The following is a 21,355-nucleotide window of genomic DNA, read 5'->3' on the forward strand; positions in this document are numbered from 1 at the left end:
ATCTTCAAAGGTCCATGTGATGTATGGCGGGCGAATACACAAGATAGGTTTTTTTCAGTCATGGCAGGATATCAGAAATGACCTGGATCCATCTGACCCTATCACTGCTGACTTTCTCCTACACTGCAAATGAACGACTTCTTCCATTGAGTGTTTCATGTGGCACAGAACTCTGTATGAAAGCCCTGCTGTTTTTGCACAATTCTTCTGTACAGGCATTTTTATTCTATATTTTGAAATTTATATAGTAAATGTTTTAGGGTGCAATCGAAACTCCCTCCTGCCCTGTAGCCATTGTAGAAAGTGTTGGAATACGCCTGGGGACACACGCAGCCCCCGGAATGAGACAAACCTCTCCAGGTATCTTACTGATGCAGCGCAGCCGGGGACGTCCATAAATCTTCAGTCCCACATATCAGAAGACTATGTGCACGCTCACTCAGCAGAGTATAGCAGAAACAAAGTGGAGTTTTGGTGTGTGCATTTTAAGTATTTATTAAGCAACATACACAGGACAAAGCAATCATGGCGTCCTCTCACTTCTTCTACTTCTTCTTCTTCGAGAGAGAGAGAGAGAAAGAAAAGTAATACAAAAGTACAACAGAGTGGAAGAGATAAGACTAGCTTCCGTTTTCACACTTTCCAAGCCTGGAAAGTAAACACAGAGATGTGATGTAACAATCACACATCCAACAATGGAGGAGTGAAATGCTAACAGAAAGTACAGGTCAGCAAGATCCACACTGTCTAGGACCAGTCACAGAGACAGCTCCCACAAAGGCAGTGGGATCAACTCAAGATCCAGCAGATCCCAAGCTAACTCAGCTCTGCCCTTAGAATACCCTATGTCAGGGCTACCCTCTGGCTTTCCACAACAGGGATCCCACCAGTGGGTCTCCTGTCTGTCTGCCCATTCAGTGCTGGGAAGACAGGTTGTCACAAACAGAGTGTGGCTCATGTTGCTCCACCTTTGGCAGAGAGTGGGAGATCAGCTGAGCCAAGAGAGCTGAACTGCAGGCTGACTCTGCCTAATCCACTCCCCTTCAAGTAAGGGAGGTGGATTTAGATTGCTCTGCTATTCAAACAATATTTCTTAGCTGCCTTGCGGGGTGTTTTCTTGTTTTCTTTTTTTAAAAGGTGGGTTATAAAAATAATGTTAATGTATCCTGTGGCAGCATAATGTCTGTGTAGGTGAACATATAAAGAGCCAGTCTGTTGACACCAGTGCAAAAGTCCAGTTCCTGGTGCTGTGGCTTCCTATGACACAATTGTGGTGATGTGGCTGTGGGGAAGACAGCACAGTCTAAGTCATGTTCATCACAACATGTATATTTCCATTATTTGTTTCCACCGATTTCCCATTTGCATGGAAAAACTGATGTCTGTCTCCAAAAGAAGCTGCCCTTTTATGCTAGAGTTCAGGTGTGTGTGTGTGTGTGTGTGTGTGTGTGTGTGTGTGTGTGTGTTTCCTCCTTGCATAAAAATGGAATGTGACAAAAGCACATGGGATACGAATGGTTCTCAGGAAGCACACTTAACACATTCCTGTCCCATGAGTGCCATTCTCTTACTTTGGCTTCCTTTCCTTCACTCCTCTCCATCTTTTCGCTCCTCCTTCAAGAAGATATGGTGCGTTGAAGCACTTCCCTTCTCCCATTGTTATTCATGCAGTTATCATGCACTGGCTTGGTATAAACATGCAGTATGAATGGTCACCAATATGTAGTAGTACCTGAAATACTCCACTGTTGACTTGATGTATTCTTCCCCCCGCATTTGTGATACATTGCCCAACATGTTTATATCTTTCAATAGGAATGGGCTGAATCCACAGCCTTTGATTTTAAGGTACAACCTGGTCTGTGTTGGGTGATAGTTGTTCCCAAGGACTATAAACTGTATCTGTGTGGCTTCAGGTTAAGCAAAGAGACAGCAAGAGGGGGCATGAAGGGGTTGTTTAACCTTTTCATTCTCAGCTGTTTGTCCCCTAATCACTCTACCCCAAGTTATCCCAAGAGCTCTCTGCAAAAATAATAATAACCTATTAGAGAGAAAAGCAGCTTAAGGGAGGGGGTGCTGTTGAGTGGATAAATTCCTTAAATGAAAGGGTATAACAGTTCTCTCTCCTGCTGACCCACAATTACTTTATCTAAGAAGAAACCCTATGGGGGCGGGAGGGACATAAAGGAAATACGGGTCATTATTTATTTTGGGCTTTTTTTGTTTGTTTTCAATCTAATTCAAAACCTGGAATTCCCTGCAGTCTGCTGCCAGCCACCCCTGCCAGCGCTCTATCTCTTATATATTTTTGGTCTTTGTGAATGCTGAAATTCTTAATTTGAAAATGTGATGGCAAAATAATAATGTACTACAAGCAAGTTTATAAGCACATAGAAGCTAAATATAGCTGTGTTTTAACACCCACAATTGCAAGTACAAAATTATTATCAAGCTGAAGGTAAATGCGTTAGAACACTGCAGACTGAGGCTGCAATCCTAAAACTGGGTTGGAGGTGGAGGGAGAGGGAGAAACAAAGGCTTGCCGAATGCTCATATATAATGTTCTCTCCCGTTTGGCAACAATGAGAGTAGGGATATGGGATAAATTCAATTCTGTTCACATTTAAAGGTGAGCCGACCTGATTTGCACCTTCCAAAACAATGCACACACCGAAATACAGCCATCCTTCAAAATTTGCACTTTTCCAGATTTGGCAATGCACGTCTACAGCCAAGGGATATGTATAAAAATCCATAAGCTACGGGAAAGTGCATAAAATGTATGTATTTGTGACAATAACATACCAAAAGGTGTTATATTAGGAGGAATAGCCTTTGCAAAAATGAATGCATTAGGCAAACTCACTTACAAACGTAATATATTCGGAGACATTCCCTGATGAATTTTCATGAGGACTTCTTTTTTTCCCCCTTTAAAAAAATGCAAACTGATGTGGAAGTCCAAATTTAAGACCAGAAAGAATGAGAAAGTGAGAGGAACTGAAATTGCGTAGATTCACCCATCCTTACATGAGAGGGAAATATAGGAGATGCAAGCTGTTCCCTGGTCCTCCCCCAGCATGCCCCCAATTTGCCCAGGCACAGCCATTTCTGGGCCTTGCTGACATAGGTCTGGCTTCTGACATTCACTGATCTCTCTCTCTGAAGTTAGTCATCTTACTTTGCCCTGATGCTTCCTGTGGTCACTGGGACATCCTGGGTCTAAGAGCATACAGTCTGTCACCCTTCAGTTCATCAAGACAATATGCATGTTGTATCACTGCCATGAGAAAGAGATATTCAAATTTGCTGGGGTCCTCCAGCTCACATTTAATTTCCAATGTGACCTTCAGGACCGAACATGTTGTGGTGAGGGGGCAATAGATGGCAGTAGCTCCACTCCAACCTTCCAAAGATTGCCACTTAAAACTGCTGAGTTGTATAAAGGTCATAAAGTGACATAACGGACACTGTGGTCATAGTATTAAAGTTGCATTATATGTCATAATACATCTGTGAATTTAGAAGATAATATAAAAAGAATCCAGGATGGTTTTTTGTTTTTTTTAAGTAACGCAACAGAGCTATGAAATGCTATACTAAAACATTACAATGGCAAAGTGAGGAACACTGTAACACTCACAATCTCCTGGAATGCTGACAAGTAGCTTGAAAATTCTGAACTGGATCATCTTAAATGATACAGATGATGTAAAGCCTCTTGGGTGTCCTGATTCACTTAAGGTACTTTATTTGAATAACTTCACAAGGCATGAAATATGTAACTCCGGCTCAGAGAGCTCTACCACAAAATGACAGTCCCAAGAAGCTGTTGCTTAAGGCAGCGTATTCCACAGAGGATGCTATTTTCTTGTCTCTGGCCTTCCTTTCTGTGTGTCACTTAAAAAGAAAAGAGCATGGGAGGGAGCCATTTTGAGATTTTGCTTCAGGTGGGAAAACATCCAAGGCCAAGACTTGCGGCTGGATGAATGAGCCTGGGCTGCGTACCTACCATGAATTTAAAGCATCTGGCTTCCTTCAAAGAACCCTGGGAACTGTAGTTTGCCCCTTGTGGAGCTACAGTTACCAGCACCCTTCACAAAGTTCTGTGAGGGACAAACTACAGCTTCCATGATTCTTTGGTGGGGGAAGCCAGGTGCTTAAAATGTATGGTGGGTATAGAGCCATGTTCCCATAAGAAGTATGGCAAATGAGACACCCACTACAGTTGCTGTCCAATGAGGACAACTTCTTCTGATGGAGTGGCTTCTTGCCAGGAAGTGTCAGGCTCCACTTCACTGCAGAGTTAAGGGAAAAAAGGGACAAAGGTGTGACCATGGATTAACAGACGTATAAAGTAAACACTTACAATGGCAGGGATGGCTGAGATATTACTGCTCTCAGTGATACCAAATAATGGAAGATCATGTTTGAATCTTGGTACTGTCTCCCAGTCGGGGTTGAGTGATGGCTTCCAGGTTACCTGCTTATACAGTATGTCTCTTCCTTGTTTGCTTGCACAAATTTTGTGGGAAACTGGTATGATGCCTGCTATTCTCTGAGCTTTTGCTCTGATTTGTTTGACGTTGTGCCAAGCTATGTTGATCCCACACTGTCCAGCATATCTTCCCATTACTTTCCCTACCACAGAAGGTCCGATTTGTTTGTTTATTTAAAAGTAGGTTTGCTGCAAAAGAACACCAAATCCACTTTAATTGCACTACCCAAATTTGCCAGTGTGTGACTGAATTGCCCTCACAAAATTGCAACATTCTGGAACCAGCCAGATTTAGCACTCTGAAACAGTAACATCAATGCTATTACCATCGTCAATGCAATGTGGGATTGCTGAACTGCAGGCTGGTATCATGATGGTTCATCAAACTGACTTCTGGTTGTTGTTGTTGTTGTTCTTCTTCTTCTTCTTCTTCTTCTTCTTCTTCTTCTTCTTCTTCTTCAATACCTAGAAGCACCTTCACTGTTCTCAGTGCAGGTGGATAGCACATTTGCTGTTCTTAAAATGGAACTGGGTCTCCCAGCCACATTGTCGTCATCCCCTTATCTACACTGCGTGTTAAGTGAGGACAAGAGGAAGTCTATGACGGTGGAATGGCTGATCAAACAGGAAAGGGACTTTGGAAAGGAGCCACAGATGAGATGTACATAGAAATCCCAAGGGAGGAAGCTTCACAGCTGGTCTCATGTCCTCCCCCTGAAGCTCAGAGCGTGGTACTAGAAAGCAGGAGGCATGGCAGTGAAGGTCAGTTGCCTTATGTGCCTTTACTGAGATGCTGGGTACAAAGAATTGAATTGTATTGAAAGAACATGAAAGCCTTTGTACTCCCAGGAGTGAGCACATGTACTCACTAGCATTCTACCTGCCATTTCCAGTTTGTTAGTTATATGGCTATCTGAGTTGATTCAGAACCTGGTTGTGTCACACAGGATTGCTGGTGGATACGCCATGAATCTCATAGCTTATTTAATAAAGGTTGGGGTCAGACTCAGAGCAGAGGTCCCCAGACTGCTATGATCCATCTCTCTGATGTAGCCTGAAATGGCATTGTTGACCATTTCATCTTTGCTTTCATTCTCAATATTCTTCAGCAACTGCAAGCCATTGGGACAGGTGCCACCAATTTCTATGCCACCACCTCTTCTTCCCTCTTTCCCTCCCTCAAACCACCAAGACATCACCACAGCAATGACTTTTTGAAAACAATAGGTGAGATTATTTTTTAAAGATGATTTTGAGAAATACCGGGCCCTAGGAAGCTGTTATGGATCTCTGATCACTTTTTACAAGTGCCACATCATGCTCATTCCACTCCTCCGAGGAGCCTGTCAGGGATGCTGTAGTGGCAAGTTGCCAGCACTGTCAGGGATTTGGACCAGAGGACTCTATGCCTCTCTCAGTTAGACAGCTAGTCTTCTCCAGCTTGTGCTGAGCCCAAGTTTTACACTGTCAAATTCGGTGGCTTCTCACTGGAATCTCCCTGCAAAACTTTTTGTTGATGTGTTGGTGATTTTTATATTCTGCTGGAGGGTGTCTTGGAAGAGAAAGAATGTCTGGGAGGAAATTTACAGCTCAATATAGGCTTTCCCTTAAAGAAATCTTTCTTTCTTCGCCTCCATCTCACTGAAGAGCTTTGAATTAGTAATTCCATTTCTCTGCTGCTGGTACATTGAAGGGGTTGAACCGCTGATAAAAATACCCTGGAAAGATTCCAAGCAGCACAGAAGGCAAGAAAATGAAAAACATATTAAATGCATAAAAGTTAGACAAGCTCTGAGTGGGTGGAATCGGTGGCAGTAGCAACCCACAGCATACCTGGCAGCTCTGTAGAACGTCCTACCCTTTCTTTCTTTCTTTCTTTCTCTCTCTCTCTCTCTCTCTCTCTCTCTCTCTCTCTCTCTTTCTTTCTTTCTTTCCCCACCTCCCCATCCCCACCACCATGACATTTTTAAGCAACAACACATAATTTAAACAATGCTAACTTAATTGAGATTGTCCTGAGTCCTCAAACACTGATGCAAGGAAGTGGAGTTGCAGAGGATGTGTACAAATTCCTCCAGCAACTAACCTCCCCTTCCCAGGACAAAACAAAAACAATCTGCTCTCCTGGTCTCCACTTTTCATCTCCAGCTACCTACCTATCACAAAAGCTAATTTAAATAGCACTGATGATCACAACATGGATTGGGGTAGGAAATATTTCTCAGTCTGAGAGACACATTGCCACACACACACTCACACACATAGAATCAGAATGGTAGAGTTGGAAGGGACCACATGGGTCGCATCTAGTCCACCCGTTGCCATGCAAGAAGCTTTTGCTCAATGTGTGGCTTGAACCCATGACCCTGGGATTAAGAGTCTCGTGCTCTACCAACTGAGCTATCCAGGCAGAAATGCATCTTTCCATCCTGGCAAGCAAGAGGCATTACCATAGTTCAAGGACACATTCTAGCCCGGCAAAAGCGCTTGAGGAAGACATGGAGCAATCTTGTGAAAGGTGGGGCTTAGGTGGGCAGCCGGCCTAGGTCAGAGTCCCAAGGGCTGTATAGAGAAACCTGAAGGGCCACAATCCCCCCTACCCCTCAGATTTGTGGCTTCCCGCCAGGGCTGTACAACCAAGTGAGTACTGGGCTTCCTCAGATCTCGCTATCATTCTTTCCTGACTTGCTCATTTTGAGCCTTTGTTTCTCTTAATCCACAACCATGCTGTTCTCTCCTTGATTCAGCCGTGGTGCTCTGGCAAGGTAGGAAAGGTAAACTTTCACATTACTTTTCAAGGGTGTGTCAGGAGAAGGAATCACTGGGCAGCTGCCAAGGCCCACTACTACCACAAGTTCTTTGCAATCTCCTGTTGGTGAAACCTGCATATGATTTAGTCTTTTGAATGACCTCCTTCATGTCTTTGGGTATCAAGCTACCTAATAGGAGGCATGTCCAATTTATGCCAGTGTGGTGTAGTGGTTAAGAGCGGTAGATTCATAATCTGGGGATCCGGGTTCACGTCTCCGCTCCTCCACATGCAGCTGCTGGGTGACCTTGGGCCAGTCACACTTCTCTGAAGTCTCTCAGCCCCACTCACCTCACAGAGTGTTTGTTGTGGGGGAGGAAGGGAAAGGAGAATGTTAGCTGCTTTGAGACTCCTTCAGGTAGTGATAAAGCGGGATATCAAATCCAAACTACTACAACTACTCTTCTTCTTCTTCTTCTTCTTCTTCTTCTTCTGTTCTATTTATTCATACCTGTGAATCTTCCTTCCGAAAAGAATGTATTTTTATGGCACCCCTTTCTCCCCCTCTAAATTTAGTAAATGCCCTTACAGTGTATAATTTTGTGGAACTCTTGGTTATTTACTAATGGTCCCCCAGAGCCCCCTGGCCACCTTTTGGCAATTTTCTCCTCCTCCTTTGAGGTTTTACCTTTGAATATACTCACTTGTTGGAGGCAAACACTGTTAAAACCTGTCATGAATGGATTTGGCAAACTGCAGGTCAAAAGAAAAGGAAAGGAGATGGAAATACTTTAAATTCCCAAGAATATCTCTCATCACGCAAGCATCAAAGGCTGTGGGTTATTATCTTTCCCAGTGCATAATCTATGAGTACATGTAGCAATGGTGACAGCTAGATGGACAATGGAGAAGCCAGGCTTTGTTCTCAAATGACTTGTGTAAAATTAAGAGTTGTCAGACCTCTGGCTTCAGGGAATGGCTAAGAAACAGCATGTGCATGGTGCAAGCAAAAGGTATATCTGCTTTAGTCATCCTTTGTAGACACACCTGCAGTTCTTTTATCGCTGCAAATCCCAAAGTATCTGTGAATCTATAGCTTTATCTGGTCAAGAGGAGAAAAGAAAAGGCCACATCCAGCCTACAGCATTATCTAATCTGTGTATTATTTTCTCCCTAGTAGTAACTAACAGCTTGTTAACTTGCACCTCAACATAGCTTAGCCTGGCTTCTCCCCGCCAGCTCCCTGTTTTGTATTGTGTAGAGCAATTTATAACTTCATGCCTGGGCAAATGAAAATGGAGCTGGTGCCTGCTGACACAGCCCAGCTATGCCAATGGTAAGGCGATAGGGGAATGGTTCCATAGGTTAGAAGACCCAGTTCTGATCATAGTTTTCTGTAACAAATTTCCTGAACGATCTTGGCGGTGTAATATTATCAAATCCCCAGTGGTTCCCTTATACCAGAGGCTGAAATAATAAAAGGCTATGAGATCACAGATAGATGCCGGTGAAATTAGCATGTAACATTCACAATGGAGGGAGTGCATGCTCATAGAACTGAACAGAGTTCTCTTGGAACCCCAACTTGGCTCGAGCCTTCTGTGGTGGGAAAACCTACTGGGTAGGGATAATGGGATAGAAGAATTCTCTTTAGTCCTGGCACCTTTCATCCTATCAGAAAATTACTGCAGTGAGAAGTTCAGGGTGTGTCTGGGGTAGTCAACATTGCTGGACTACAACTCCCATCATCCCTGACCATCAGCCATGATGGCAGGGGCTGATGAGATTTGTAGTCCAACAACATCTGAAAGGTGCCATGTTGACTACCCCTGTTTTATGACCTGGCCAAGGATGGGCTCTGACCAGTATCTGGGGTAGTTGAGCTGCCTGGTTTTGCCATGCCCACCATTGACTTACTCAGATTTCTTCTCGTGCTTTTCTCTTGAGATGTGTGGCATAGCAAGCTTCCTTCCCAAGCACTCTCCTTGGACAGATCTTGAAGCAGTCAGACCTGAAGAGTTTCAGAGCACCTGCTTAATATTACTAGATTGGCTAGAAGAGAACGGGAGAGATGAGGACCACCGCACTTGCTAACATTTCTATTTAGTTTGCAAGATGCAGGATCAATATTCCACTATTGGTGTCGGTTGCCCGATACGTCTTTTTGTCATTTGTTAATTCTGTTTTCTAAGAGGTTCTATTTGATTTGCAGTTGATGTTAGCCACCATGGGGATCTGTTAGATGGAAGGGTGGACTACAAACATATAAACCAATCAATACGTTTTGTATTAGCTCTGCCTTGCTGTCAGGAGTCAATTGTTTCCTGTGATTGTGTCTCTTTCTGCTGCATGAAGTGGGATTTCCTGTTGGTTGGTTCTAAACCAGCCAGTGTTTAATGTGAGCATCTCCTATGGGAGCAATAAGGAGAGGGGTCAGGAAGGAATATGTTTTCCATATTCTTTTGGAAACCTAAACACATGACCACACCATGTCTGCCGTGCACTCACTTTTCCTGTACACAAATGCTATCTATGCAGTAAACTTGCCATGCTTAAAGTGGTCATTAGGGCAGATCCACACCACACATTTAAAGCACACCCAATGCACCTGGCTTACCCCAAAGAATCCTGGGAGCAGTAGTTTGTTAAGGATGCTGGGAACTGTAGCTCTGTGAGGGGGGAAATTATAGTTCCCATGATTCTCTGGGGGAAGCAGCTGTGTTTTAAATATATGGTGTAGATCTGCCCTTATAGAGCATGAAGACTGCTTGAAGGTTTGTGTTAAAGGCCTATGGTTACAGAAATTCCAGGGGCAATGCTTATCTGAGTTTGGTTTCCCTCAGTCCAAGGGCCTGATCCAGCTTCCAAGTAAACTTTCCCCCTCCGTAATCCCAACAATTTTGGCGGTGGTATCAAAAAGAGAAAATAAAGAAAACAGACACATCATGCTGTGATACCTTCAGTGTGTGTGCACGCACACAAGTGTTTGCAAGTGAGAGTGGGGGTGGTCAAACCCACTCTTGTGATTTATTTATTTATATTTATATTCCACTTTCCCTCAATGGAAATGGCCATAATAATTCTGTGGGGATTGGCCCATGGTGAGCCAGTGAGCTTCGTGGTTAAGTGAGGTTTTGAACCCTGGTCTCCCAGGTGTTAGTCTAACCCTCTAACTGCTACACCACACTGGTTTACAGCTTACTGCTCCAGGGAAGAGGCAGCGAATGAAATGATTTAACCCCCTCAGTCCATATGAAAATCCCCCACCCTCTCCTTACATATAGTATTAACTTTTTAAAAACATGACAGTGACAGGCTTCCTACTTACACCTTTAGTGTCACATCTAGCATGGTGCTAAAACTGCAGCTTGTTTGTTTCTTTTCGCTCATATCTTCCTGGCATCATCCTTAAATGGGAAGCATGCAAGGCATGTCACAAAACATCCAGGAAGTTCCAGCTTTATTTCCTTAGGAACTGAGAGAGAGATCATCTCCTGGCCACTTAGTTAGAAATCTCCCCAACAAAAGGAAGGTATAGGCAGACCTGCCCAGACATTTTGTCCAACTGAAGTGGCTCTTGTTACCCCATTATTAACCCTCTCCTGCTTAAACCCCTGAACTTACAACAGTTGAATGAATCTTTGGGGATCTGTGATGTCTGCATGAAATGTTTCGTGGAAGTTTTTTCCTCTCTTTGGAAAGATTAATAATAATAATAATAATAATAATAATAATAATAATAATAATAATGTCAGGGCTGCCTCAGGTCTCAGCTCACAAAAGACCAACGCCAGGCTCTTCTTATATACAAGGATGTTTATTGCAGTTCATTATCGGTTCCACAACCGAGGCGCGCAGCCCCGCGTCTCTTAGGCTAGACGTTTGAAGTCCCCTCTGAATCAGTCCCGCCCCTACACCAGCTTAAGAGGCTTGTGCTAGTCCACCTCTTCCTGTCTTTCCTTTTCCGCAGGGTCTTTCTGCCCCCCTGGGTTCCTTCCCTCCTGCTCTCTCCTGAAGCGGATTCCTCAGATGCCTGTTCCCCCCTCCTTCGTGCTTTGGGGCCAGGCTCCTCCTCCGGGCTCTCTCCATTTCCGCGCGCCTCCACATTTGAACTTGGCGCGCGTTCGCTACCCCTGACCTTCCTCTTGACACTTACACTACTCCCTGTACTACTCTCCGCCTCTTCCGGCAGGACGTCCTGCCCCGATCTCCTTCCCCTGTCTCCATCCTGCTCCGCTCCGTGTGCCACACTGGGAACTCCACTCTCTTCCCTTCGTTCCTGCTGGGAAGCCGGCCCCGATCTCCCACTCCTACTCGGGGTTTCCCTGCTGCTTCCCTGCTCCTGGCAGGTCCCCCCTGTGACCCCCCTTGGCCTGACTAGGGGCGCCCCCTCCTGAGAATCCTCCGATTCACTTGAGAGACTCATGGAAGACCTCAAGTCATTGTCATCCTCTTCCTCACTGTCCTGGGATTCTTCCCCATCGCTCTCCGTCTCCCCCCTCACCTGTGCCTCTGTCTCTGAACCCCTGACAAATAATAATAATAATAATAATAATAATAATAATAATAATAATAATAATAGATTATTTATACCCCGCCCATCTGGCTTGGTTTCCCAAAAAAGGCATTTAAGCCTTATTTGTATTATGAGAATGCTAAATAATGAGAGAAAATGTCAGCCTTTTATGAGAGCACAAAAATTCCACCCTTCTATCACAGTTCCACATTTCTATTTGCCAACGTTCTGCTTGATTTGAGGGGGGTGGTGTATAGCTTTTTAGTAGCTTTTTAAATAGATACAGTTGTTTAAATGTGTTTTTATTGTATTGTGAAATCACTCTGAGATGCTTCATAGAAAGCAATTCATAAGTGAAGTTAATCATCATTATCACCCTGCAATCAATGATTCAGGATGTAGTAAAAGAGGGCAGCAACCACTGCCAGGCACTGACTTTGCTCACCTCCAGCTATGAACTTTGAGGGTAGACTTCAGTCACAGAACCCAAGACTTTGAGATGATATGATCCTTGGGGCACCTGAAAGAGAGACACAATGCCCTGGCTTCCTTCTTTCTTCTTTCCTTCAGTGGTCCTTTGAGTCTTCTTTCCTATCCTCTGCTTCCTATCCTCCTATCCTCTACATTCACCTTTTCCCCTCTTCCCCCTCCTTTCATTTTTAGGGTATATGTTTATGTGTGTAAATCACTCTCTGTCCTCTGTCTGTGCTAGGGTCCTACATTCTCATCATATTCCTTATGAAGGAAGGAGCTGGTGCCCCTATTAACAAAAGTGTTAATACTCCATGAGCAACACCTGCTGCAGTCAGAATAATCTAATATAGGGTACATACACACCATACAGTTAAAGGATATGACTTCCCGCAAAGAATCCTGGAAACTGTAGTTTCCCCCTCACAGACCAACAGTTTTCAGCACCCTTAACCAACTGCAGTCCCCAGGATTCTTTGGGGGAAGTCATCGGTAGAGCATGAGACTCTTAATCTCAGCGTTGTGGGTTCAAGCCCCATGTTGGGCAGAAGATTCCCAACTAGATGATCCTTGTGGTCCCTTCCAAATCTATGACCTGTGTCCTTTAAATGTGCTTGAAAGGTGTTTATGCAGCCTATTTGTGGAAGGCAGGTTTTAACATCAATTCCCTTATATAGTGGTTGACCTAATCAGAAATAATTGAATATGTCATCTTCTGCTCAAAGAAACCTCACAGGACCCTCACTTCTTGTTGTTGTTTAGTCAGGTCCGACTCTTCGTGACCCCATGGACCAGAGCACGCCAGGCACTCCTGTTTTCCACTGCCTCCCGCAGTTTGGTCAAACTCATGTTAGTTGCTTCGAGAGCACTGTCCAACCATCTCGTCCTCTGTTGCCCCCTTCTCCTTGTGCCCTCCATCTTTCCCAACATCAGGGTCTTTTCCAGGGAGTCTTCTCTTCTCATGAGGTGGCCAAAGTATTGGAGCCTCAGCTTCAGGATCTGTCCTTCCAGTGAGCACTTAGGGCTGATTTCCTTAAGAGGTTTGTTCTTCTTGCAGTCCATGGGACTCTCAAGAGTCTCCTCCAACACCATAATTCAAAATTGTGAATTAAGGACCTTCACTAGAAACGGCAAAATCGCCAACAAGTAGCATGATTCTGACCCCAGCTGTGAGCCCAAAAGCCTAAAGGGGAACTGGGAGAATCCTTTGCCTGGGCAACCCATCCTCCTTCTCCCTCGTGCCACCGTCCTCAGTAGGAATGTTAGCGGTTGGCCTGTAAACTTTTTATAACTGCCCTTTGTTTCTGATGTTTCCTCTTGCCAGATGTATGAAATCATGGGAGTTTCAGAAAAGTTGCTCATAGGAAATGGCTCACCCAGAGAAAATGCATTCTGTGTCCTTCCACATCCTTTCTGGAACGTTGCTAATAGCCACTTATGCCATGACCCATGGCCCAGACAGTTTTTAAAAGCTGGCAGCTCCCCACCTCCCCTAGACAGTTAAGGTGAGTTAGGAGGAACCCAAGTGGCCTATATTTCATGCTTTTATGAGATGCTAAGTGGACTCTGTTCTAGGAAGCCTTTGGCTAATTAGCTTGAACCCCTGATTGGTTAGGAATCATACGAAAGGCCCCAAATGATGCCAATTTATTATCGGACGCTGCCATCTTGTGTTTAGGTTCAAACAAAATTATTAGGCCGGCACTCTGCATCTGCTGTGCAAGAGGTGAGCCTCCCAGCAGGGTTCAGAGACAATAGTTTATTTTTCTAATTTTTGTGATAACCCGGCTCATTGTGCTTAGCCAAGCCTCTGTAGAAAAGGGGAGATCTGTGAGACAGTTTTGAGCTGGCCAACTTCCTGCTTGGAGCATGTTTGTACAGGGTGTTTGAAACCAAGTGAACTGCAACCTGAAACCATTTGAAGTCTTTCAATAAATTCCTTTTGCATGCAGTCATTTACAATCACAAAGCAAAGCTGCGTACAAAACAGGGACACAATCTCCCAGTGACTTTTTTCCTTGCGTTTTCTTGCAAAAATTGATCTTGAAAATAAAGAGAGTAGAATGCCTGGGATTTTTCCATTGTAAAAAAAGGGGGGGAGCATTAAATGTCTTTGCTGGCAGGCAGTTATACACATATGCAATGTTCCTGGGAGCAGGGACTTGGGGTGTGAGGGAAGGTCCACATAATTCACTAAGGAGAGTGAAAAAATTGTATGCAAGGTTGGGATGAGGAAATAGTTCCCAATTCTTGCAATCAATGATTAACTTCCAAGCCCTCCCAAATAGTGTGATGACTGCCCACTCTGTTATATGTCTGCTTTAATTACATTAAACTTTATTGATAGGAAAGGCCAGAATAGCTTCAATTTACTTTGGTTGGCATTTACCTGAAAATCATATGTATGCTGTCCTGTGGACCCTTGCTCTATATCTGATATATTTGTAAGACAGATTTTAAGGCTGGGTACATGATATATAGTAGGAATACATAAACCATCCACATAGTGCTTAAGTTGAATTTTCTGAAAAGTGGAAGAAAAACAATGTGGACTGTTATTGTTCCTCTCGTTGTTGCTGCTCTTATTTGTTTCTTTCATTATTCCTTCTCAAACCCATTTAGAAACCCAGTCCCCAAAAGTTCTAAACAGTGATACAGAGTGATCTGAAATGCACTTGAAAAACACCCCAGCATTTTCTGCCCTCTGACACAGTGGGTCACAGTGCAGTCTACAGTATTCTAAAGACCATCATCAAAGCCCAGTATTTCTGCATGCATGGATAGGGTAGGGTTACCAGATGTCCCCAGTTCCCGGGGATGGTCCCTGGATTTGCAAATCTGTCCCCGGACAAATTCCGTCCCTGGAATGTCCCTAGATTTGCAAATCTGTCCCTGGGAAACGTGGCAGCGGCAGCCTCAGCAGCCCAGAGCCAGTCTGGTAGTGCAGTTGGCTCTTGCTGGCTTCAGGAGCTGCTCACTGCTGTGGCGCCCGCCATTTTTCCTCGCCAGAAGTCCCCATATGATGTGTCTTGTGCTCTGGGCTGCTGACTGCCGCTGCCACCACCACTGCCAAAGGGGAACCGGGGGCGTCCGGCGGTACAGATCTCCTGCCCCCTTCCCCCTTTGTTTTGACTGATTGGGAGAGGCTTGGGAGTTGCCCAGTTTTTTAAAAAACTCTGCGCATTTGTTCCTCAGGGTGTGAAATAAGGGCTTTGCACCTTTATACAATATGCATGTGTGCTTGGACCCAGGATCTTTTGCCTCACCATCCCCACTACTGACTCCCTGTTGCTACTCGGCTTCAAAAAAATAAAATTAAAAAAATTAAAAATGTCCCCGGATTCATTGAAAAAAAATCTGGTAACCATAGGATAGGGGACAGGGCTTCTGTATTCTAAACAACTATTTTTTCCACCTGCAGCATAACTAGCAATCGTTCTGCAGGAATGAAAAAGGCTGCCTCCAGGCTGCCAGTATTTTATGGGATTCAACTGCATACCAGAAATTTAGGCTAGAGCAATTAAAGTGAGTTAAAAGCCCTCTCTTGCCCTAGTGCAACGAATCTTGCTGTTGTCCCCTAGCAACTGGTATTCAGAGTGTACAACAGGGCACTGCTGTCCACTTTTTATTATTAATAGCAATAATTATGCAGCTATTACTGGCATTTAAAACAATGACAACCATATTCATTTTGGCCAGCTGTGTCTAGTATGTCACTTTTTAATTTTATGTTATGATTACAACTTAGTATCAATGGTAGTTATCTGCCGAAATACATTAGCATATTAAAAAAAGCCTTGACAACTATATACTTCTGTGGCTTGTGATTTTGTTGGCTTTGAGTTACTGCTTTCGGTATATGCTTTACAGGTGCTTTTTTCTGGGTTATGACCAACAGGTTTTAGTTTAAATTAATCGTATTCCAGTTGGGTAGATGTGTAGTATGTATGTGTGTTTTCTGGGACTCTTTGATTCTTGAGTTAACACTGTCCTCTGTATCCTTTCTCTTCCTCAGATGTTTCGAGAAGTGCCAGCCTTTCTGAGAAAGAGCTGAAGGAAGCAAAAGCCAGGAGCCAGAGAATTGCAGCTCAGCTGACAACCCCACCCAGCTCCAACTCCAAAGGGGTCCTTCTGTTTCACCGGCGCAAGCAGCGGGTGAATGCTTTTACCTTAGAAGCCCCCAAGACAACAAGCGCGAAGCAAGCAGGGGCCGAACGCATCCCCAGAGCTACTCATAAGCACCAAAGCAGCCCAAGACATGGGAAAGAGCCCCGTTTGAAGCAGGCCTCAATAGACATCGGAGCATCGGAAGGATTATCCTGTGCCAAGAACTCTGAGTTGCGGGGGCAAAAAGGCAGCATGGAAAAAAACGAGAAAAGCCTGGCTCTGGAGCAGACTCTAGATAACACACAGGGCTCTCAAAGGCATAAAATAAGAAGTGAGGAGGCCTTTTCCACAATCCACACCACGTTGACCTCTGAGGAAATCCCGGCTGAAGACTTTGAGCAAATCCCTCTCAGCGTGTACCTGAAGGAAACTACGGGGACAGCCTCCACCAATGGAATGCATGAACTTATCACCAACGAGTTTGAAAAGGCACTAGTTACTGAGCAAGTGCCAGTTGTTGACAATACGGAAAAAATACTGCCTATTTTTGATGCTGTCCCTGTTGCTGACAGCACCATTCTTGAACAGGTGCCGTGCGTACTGCATACAGACAGGGAAAACAATGTTCTCGATAAAGAACCATATTTGCCAAATATTGACAGCAAGAATAACAACAACAACATCCCTGACAAGGTGCTGTATGCACCTGTTCTCGATCAGGAAAACAATATTTTTCTCGACAAGCCAATGAGTGAACCAGTGATTGGCAGGAAGGAGAACGGAGAGATTCTCAACAAGGAGCCGGATGTACCAATCATTGAGGACAAGGACGTTTTGCCTGCTGCTGAGGAAGAGAAACCCATGCTAGCTACCGACACGCAGCCCAGTGAGACTGTGACACACACTAATAAGCAGTACTGTGAAGTACGCCTGACTTTGTCTAAACCGTTGCCTGTGAAGAACCGAACCGCAAGACCATTTGGGACTCGACTGCTGGCTGCAGCTCAGGCGCCAGTACAGAAGAGTCCTGTGGCTGAGTTTCCTCCTCCACCCACTTATGCAGAGACGTTTTCCAGCCCTCCGCCAGTAACTAGGGTCAGGTCACCTCCGGCCTACTCAGTGCTGTATCCTACTGAAGAACAGAAAGCTCCTGTTCCCCATGAGGCTACGTATGTGGACAGCAGACCAGGACCTCTTCCTGGAGGAGAGGACAGGGAGTCACCAGCAACCAAAACAGGCCTTCTGGAGGAGTCCGTAGCCCGCAGAGCAACAAAGAAGTCCATGTTCACCTTTGTCGAGAAGCCCAAAGTGGCTCCTAATCCAGATCTCTTGAATTTAGTCCAGAGAGCAGATAACAGGAAAAAGGGGAGAGGACAAGGAGGAGCATCCAGTCTGGAAGAGGAGCCATTTGCTCTGGGCGCAGAGGCCTCTAACTTCCTGCCTGAAAACAGATCAATAGAAGGACCAGCCCAGGCTCCTGCAGATAATGCCCCAGAGTGGTCTTCGTGTTTAAGGTCACCAAGAATACAACCCAAGCCGATGATCAAATCCAACCAAAGCCTATCAGAGGCGAGAGGAAAGGGGGCAGAACTATTTGCCAGAAGGCAGTCAAGGATGCAGAAGTATGTCATTGAGTCTCCATCGCACCCAGACATAGGCAGGTCACCTTCTCCTACCATGTCCCTCCCTCCCTCCTGGAAATACGCTTCAGAAACTCATCTCTCCCCAGTCACATTCCAGGCCCCTCCCAAAAGTCCAGCCAGATCTCCGAAAGCTGCTCCTATGCCTTTGTACAACAGCAACATGTCGGAGAGCGAGATTTCCAAAAAGGAGCTGGAGATCTCCAAGCAGCAGCCTTACCAGCTTCAGTCCTCCTTGTTCATCCTTTCCCCAGCCAAAGACCCCGTGAGGTCCTTACCAAAAGGGGCACCGCCGCCCAAGCCTGTGGTTGCTGAGCCCATGTATATGAGACAGGCCTCTTGCCCAACATCTCCCTTGCCTCCTTCTCCTGTTTTTCATCCACTTGCCCAGTTCAGCCAGGGCAGACCATATCCTGCTCCTTTTGCCCCGTCACCCGGGACTTCGCTTGCCCCTCAGAATGTCCAGACAGGCATGGAAGCATCGCAGGAGCCGCCTTTTGAATACCCTTCAAGAATTTTGTCGCCGAGAGCAAAAGGAGTCTTCCAAGCTCCAAGGCCTTCTTATTCCACCAAGAATGCTGGAATTGAGCCTCAGGTGTGGAGACCTTTTTACTACAAGTAATGGTATCTGTACAGGGGTTTGGGCAAATGGCCAGTGTCATCGTTAGCTGCTGATTGGTGGTGTGCAAAAAAAAGGCCAAAAAAGCAAAATGAAGACAGCTTGCAGGTTACAAATCCAATAGGATTTGCATACAATATAGCCGTATCTCAAACTCCAATGGGCCAGACAACGTTTACACTAAGGAAACTGAGCTCAAGTGAGCAGACAGGTGCTCCCCTCAGGCATTTCTGCAGCCAAGGTCTGCGGTGGAAGCCCAGTTTAACATAATCCTGGGATGCCTCGGCCTAGCAGAACTTGTGCAATCGGATCCATAAATTTGTGCAGATTTAAGTTCCAAAGGGAGCTAAAGAGTGTGTGAATGCAGTGCACAGTAGGAGCATAAAAGTAGTCCAAGCATAGGAGTCCTAGAAGATTGTTAGCAGAAGCTTGACTGAAACAGGAAGAGCGTCTGGTGCCTTCTTTCTTCTGCTGCCCAGAAACTTTATGGAGCATCAAATCTCTGGCTTCATCTCTCCGCCTTGCCTTCTGAATTTCTTCCTTGCTCTGCAAGACTTTTGTTTCTCTGTTCTCTATGCATCCGGAGACTTTAGCATGACCTGCTTGCGACCTCTGCTCTCTGCTGACGCCAAAAGGCATGCGCTCCTTTCCTCACTCGAACATCTCTGATTTCGGACAATGTCACTTCCACTGATACCTGTTTCTGCTTCCCATATGTTTCTGCTTTGTATATTTCCCCACTCTCTACTTTTCTTTCATTGTATCCTTTAGACAACAACACTGAGAATTACTTCAGGGTGAAGAGAAGATGCAAATAGCCTCTAAGCACCCCATTTTACTGCACAGCAATGCTGGTGTACTTACAAATAGCCAGCCCACCCCACCCGTCATGAAGGGTCTAGGCTAAAGACACACTTGAAATTGTTCCTTTGGTGGCCAAAGAGGTTTCTGCAGGTGTGCTGTTGTTATCTTACACAAAAAAAATCTGTACCCAGACATATTTAAGATAATGTTCTTATTAAAGTTGGCAAAAGCAGGCTTCTAAACAACTGTTGCACAGGCATACATATAGCTCAGTGCCACTGTTTAGCCCTGGGTGAATATCATAGTGAAGTTTTATACAGCAGACGATAGGATGATTGTGAAGATTGAATACCAGTAGCATTTCTCAAAGTGACTCTGCAGTTGCCCCACAGTAGAGGCAAGATTGTCCACCCTAGCAAATACTAACAGAAATCAGGGGTGTACGGGATATGATCCCATGGTGCAGTGTCTTCTGCATAAAATTGCGATTGTTTAATTGTTTAGTTTTAACAAATATGTTTCTGGCCCTCATGGCTGTTGAACGAGGGCAGAGGAAGCACAGAATGTGCTCTGAAAAGACCAGAAGGCAAATAAAGCAAACCTCAAAGTATCTCTTTTAATTTTACTGCTCTTTCATTACCTCCCATGGATTTGATTAAGAGTACTGAGTATTTGGGGCTGACAGCACCACCAGCACACTGGTCAAAAAGAAGTTTAGGTACTTACTGCATTTCTGTATTTCCCAATAACTGAAGTTCTCCAGGTGGTTTCTTTCTCCTGGGATTTGGATAGTAAGGAACACCCTCCCCACTCAAAGGCTAGTGGCCTGCAGTGTTTTACTTCCACACAGACTTTGAAGTCAGCTATGCAGGTCTTTCAGCATAGCATCGTCTATGGGGGTCTATGGTCTGGTGTTATGCAGAGTAATCAAGCACCTGTCGTTTTCTTTCAAAAGAGACACACCAGGCATTACATAATACAGCTGACAACCTGGGGTATCATTAAGACCACGAGGAGCCGTGCATTAGTTGCAAAACTGGGAGGCCAATAAAGTCCTGCATACAAAACGCACAAGTGGATTTCATTCGTTCATTAATTTTGGGCATTAAGAAGTGTCTCTTGAAGGAAGCTAACTACAGACTGTACTTTGGGAATAGACAAGCTCCATAAAACCAGGTGCTCATGTTGAGCAACCAAATCTCCATTAAATCTAACGTGTAGCACTTTATAGTCAGTCTCTCCCCAATCCCATGACAGTTTGGATCAACCAGCTCAAATAAATTAAAAAAGTAGATGCAGTGTATTTACTCAACCCATTGCCACGAAAGGACACAATCTAGTTCTGTCTCTGTCTCTGAATCTCTCTCTGTCTCTCTATACATCTCTGTCTTTTCTTTGTGATCCCACAAGGCTGCCAGACAAATCCTTCTGTGAGGACATAACTGAAGGGAGTTAAAAAATCAAGCATTTCCAGGTAGAATTACCAATCAGACATGTGAGCCAACAACCTCTATTGGCTGGTAGCACTAAATGCAAATCCCACATGACAGTGTTTGTTCAGTTCCACATCTTTACCCCTGGCCAAAATTAGTACCGTGCATCAAAGCTTCATACAAGTGAAAATTCCCAACAACAGAACGTTACAAGCTTGACCCCTGGGTTTGGCTCCAGACTCAGTCATGCTAAGAGTGGGCCCATTGAAATCAGTAGCTAATTATTAAGTCCATTGATTTCAAGGGGTCTCCTCGAAGCAGGACTAAAATCTGGATTCAGCCCTAGAGTCGAGTGTGCCAATTGCTGTAGGCTGCATTCCAGCAGAGCTAACTAGCTGGCAATTGTAGGCCGTGTCCCCAGTAGGAGAACATGTGGAGAAGCTCTGTAATTCTAGGGAATTTATAGGGCAAATGCCTGTGGAGGAGCAGTATACATAGGTTGGAGAAGATGGGATAGT

The 21,355-nt window shown here is 44.8% G+C and overlaps 1 protein-coding gene across 4 annotated transcripts in view; it reads left to right on the forward strand.

Annotated features, from left to right (window-relative positions):
• Positions 1-21,355, forward strand: part of SYNPO (synaptopodin) — a 61,305-nt gene that overhangs the window by 25,991 nt on the left and 13,959 nt on the right. For 3 of the 4 annotated variants that reach the window (XM_082211739.1, XM_082211738.1, XM_082211740.1), the window contains exon 3: positions 16,250-18,576. In XM_082211739.1, coding sequence (XP_082067865.1) covers positions 16,250-18,576 — 2,327 coding nt within the window. Of the gene's footprint in view, positions 1-16,249; positions 18,577-21,355 lie in introns of those variants that run through there. The other variant, XR_014216602.1, reaches the window with a different exon arrangement.

This window comes from Podarcis vaucheri (assembly GCF_965113315.1).
Source record: "Podarcis vaucheri genome assembly, chromosome: 2".
NCBI classification, from domain to species: Eukaryota; Metazoa; Chordata; class Lepidosauria; order Squamata; family Lacertidae; genus Podarcis; species Podarcis vaucheri.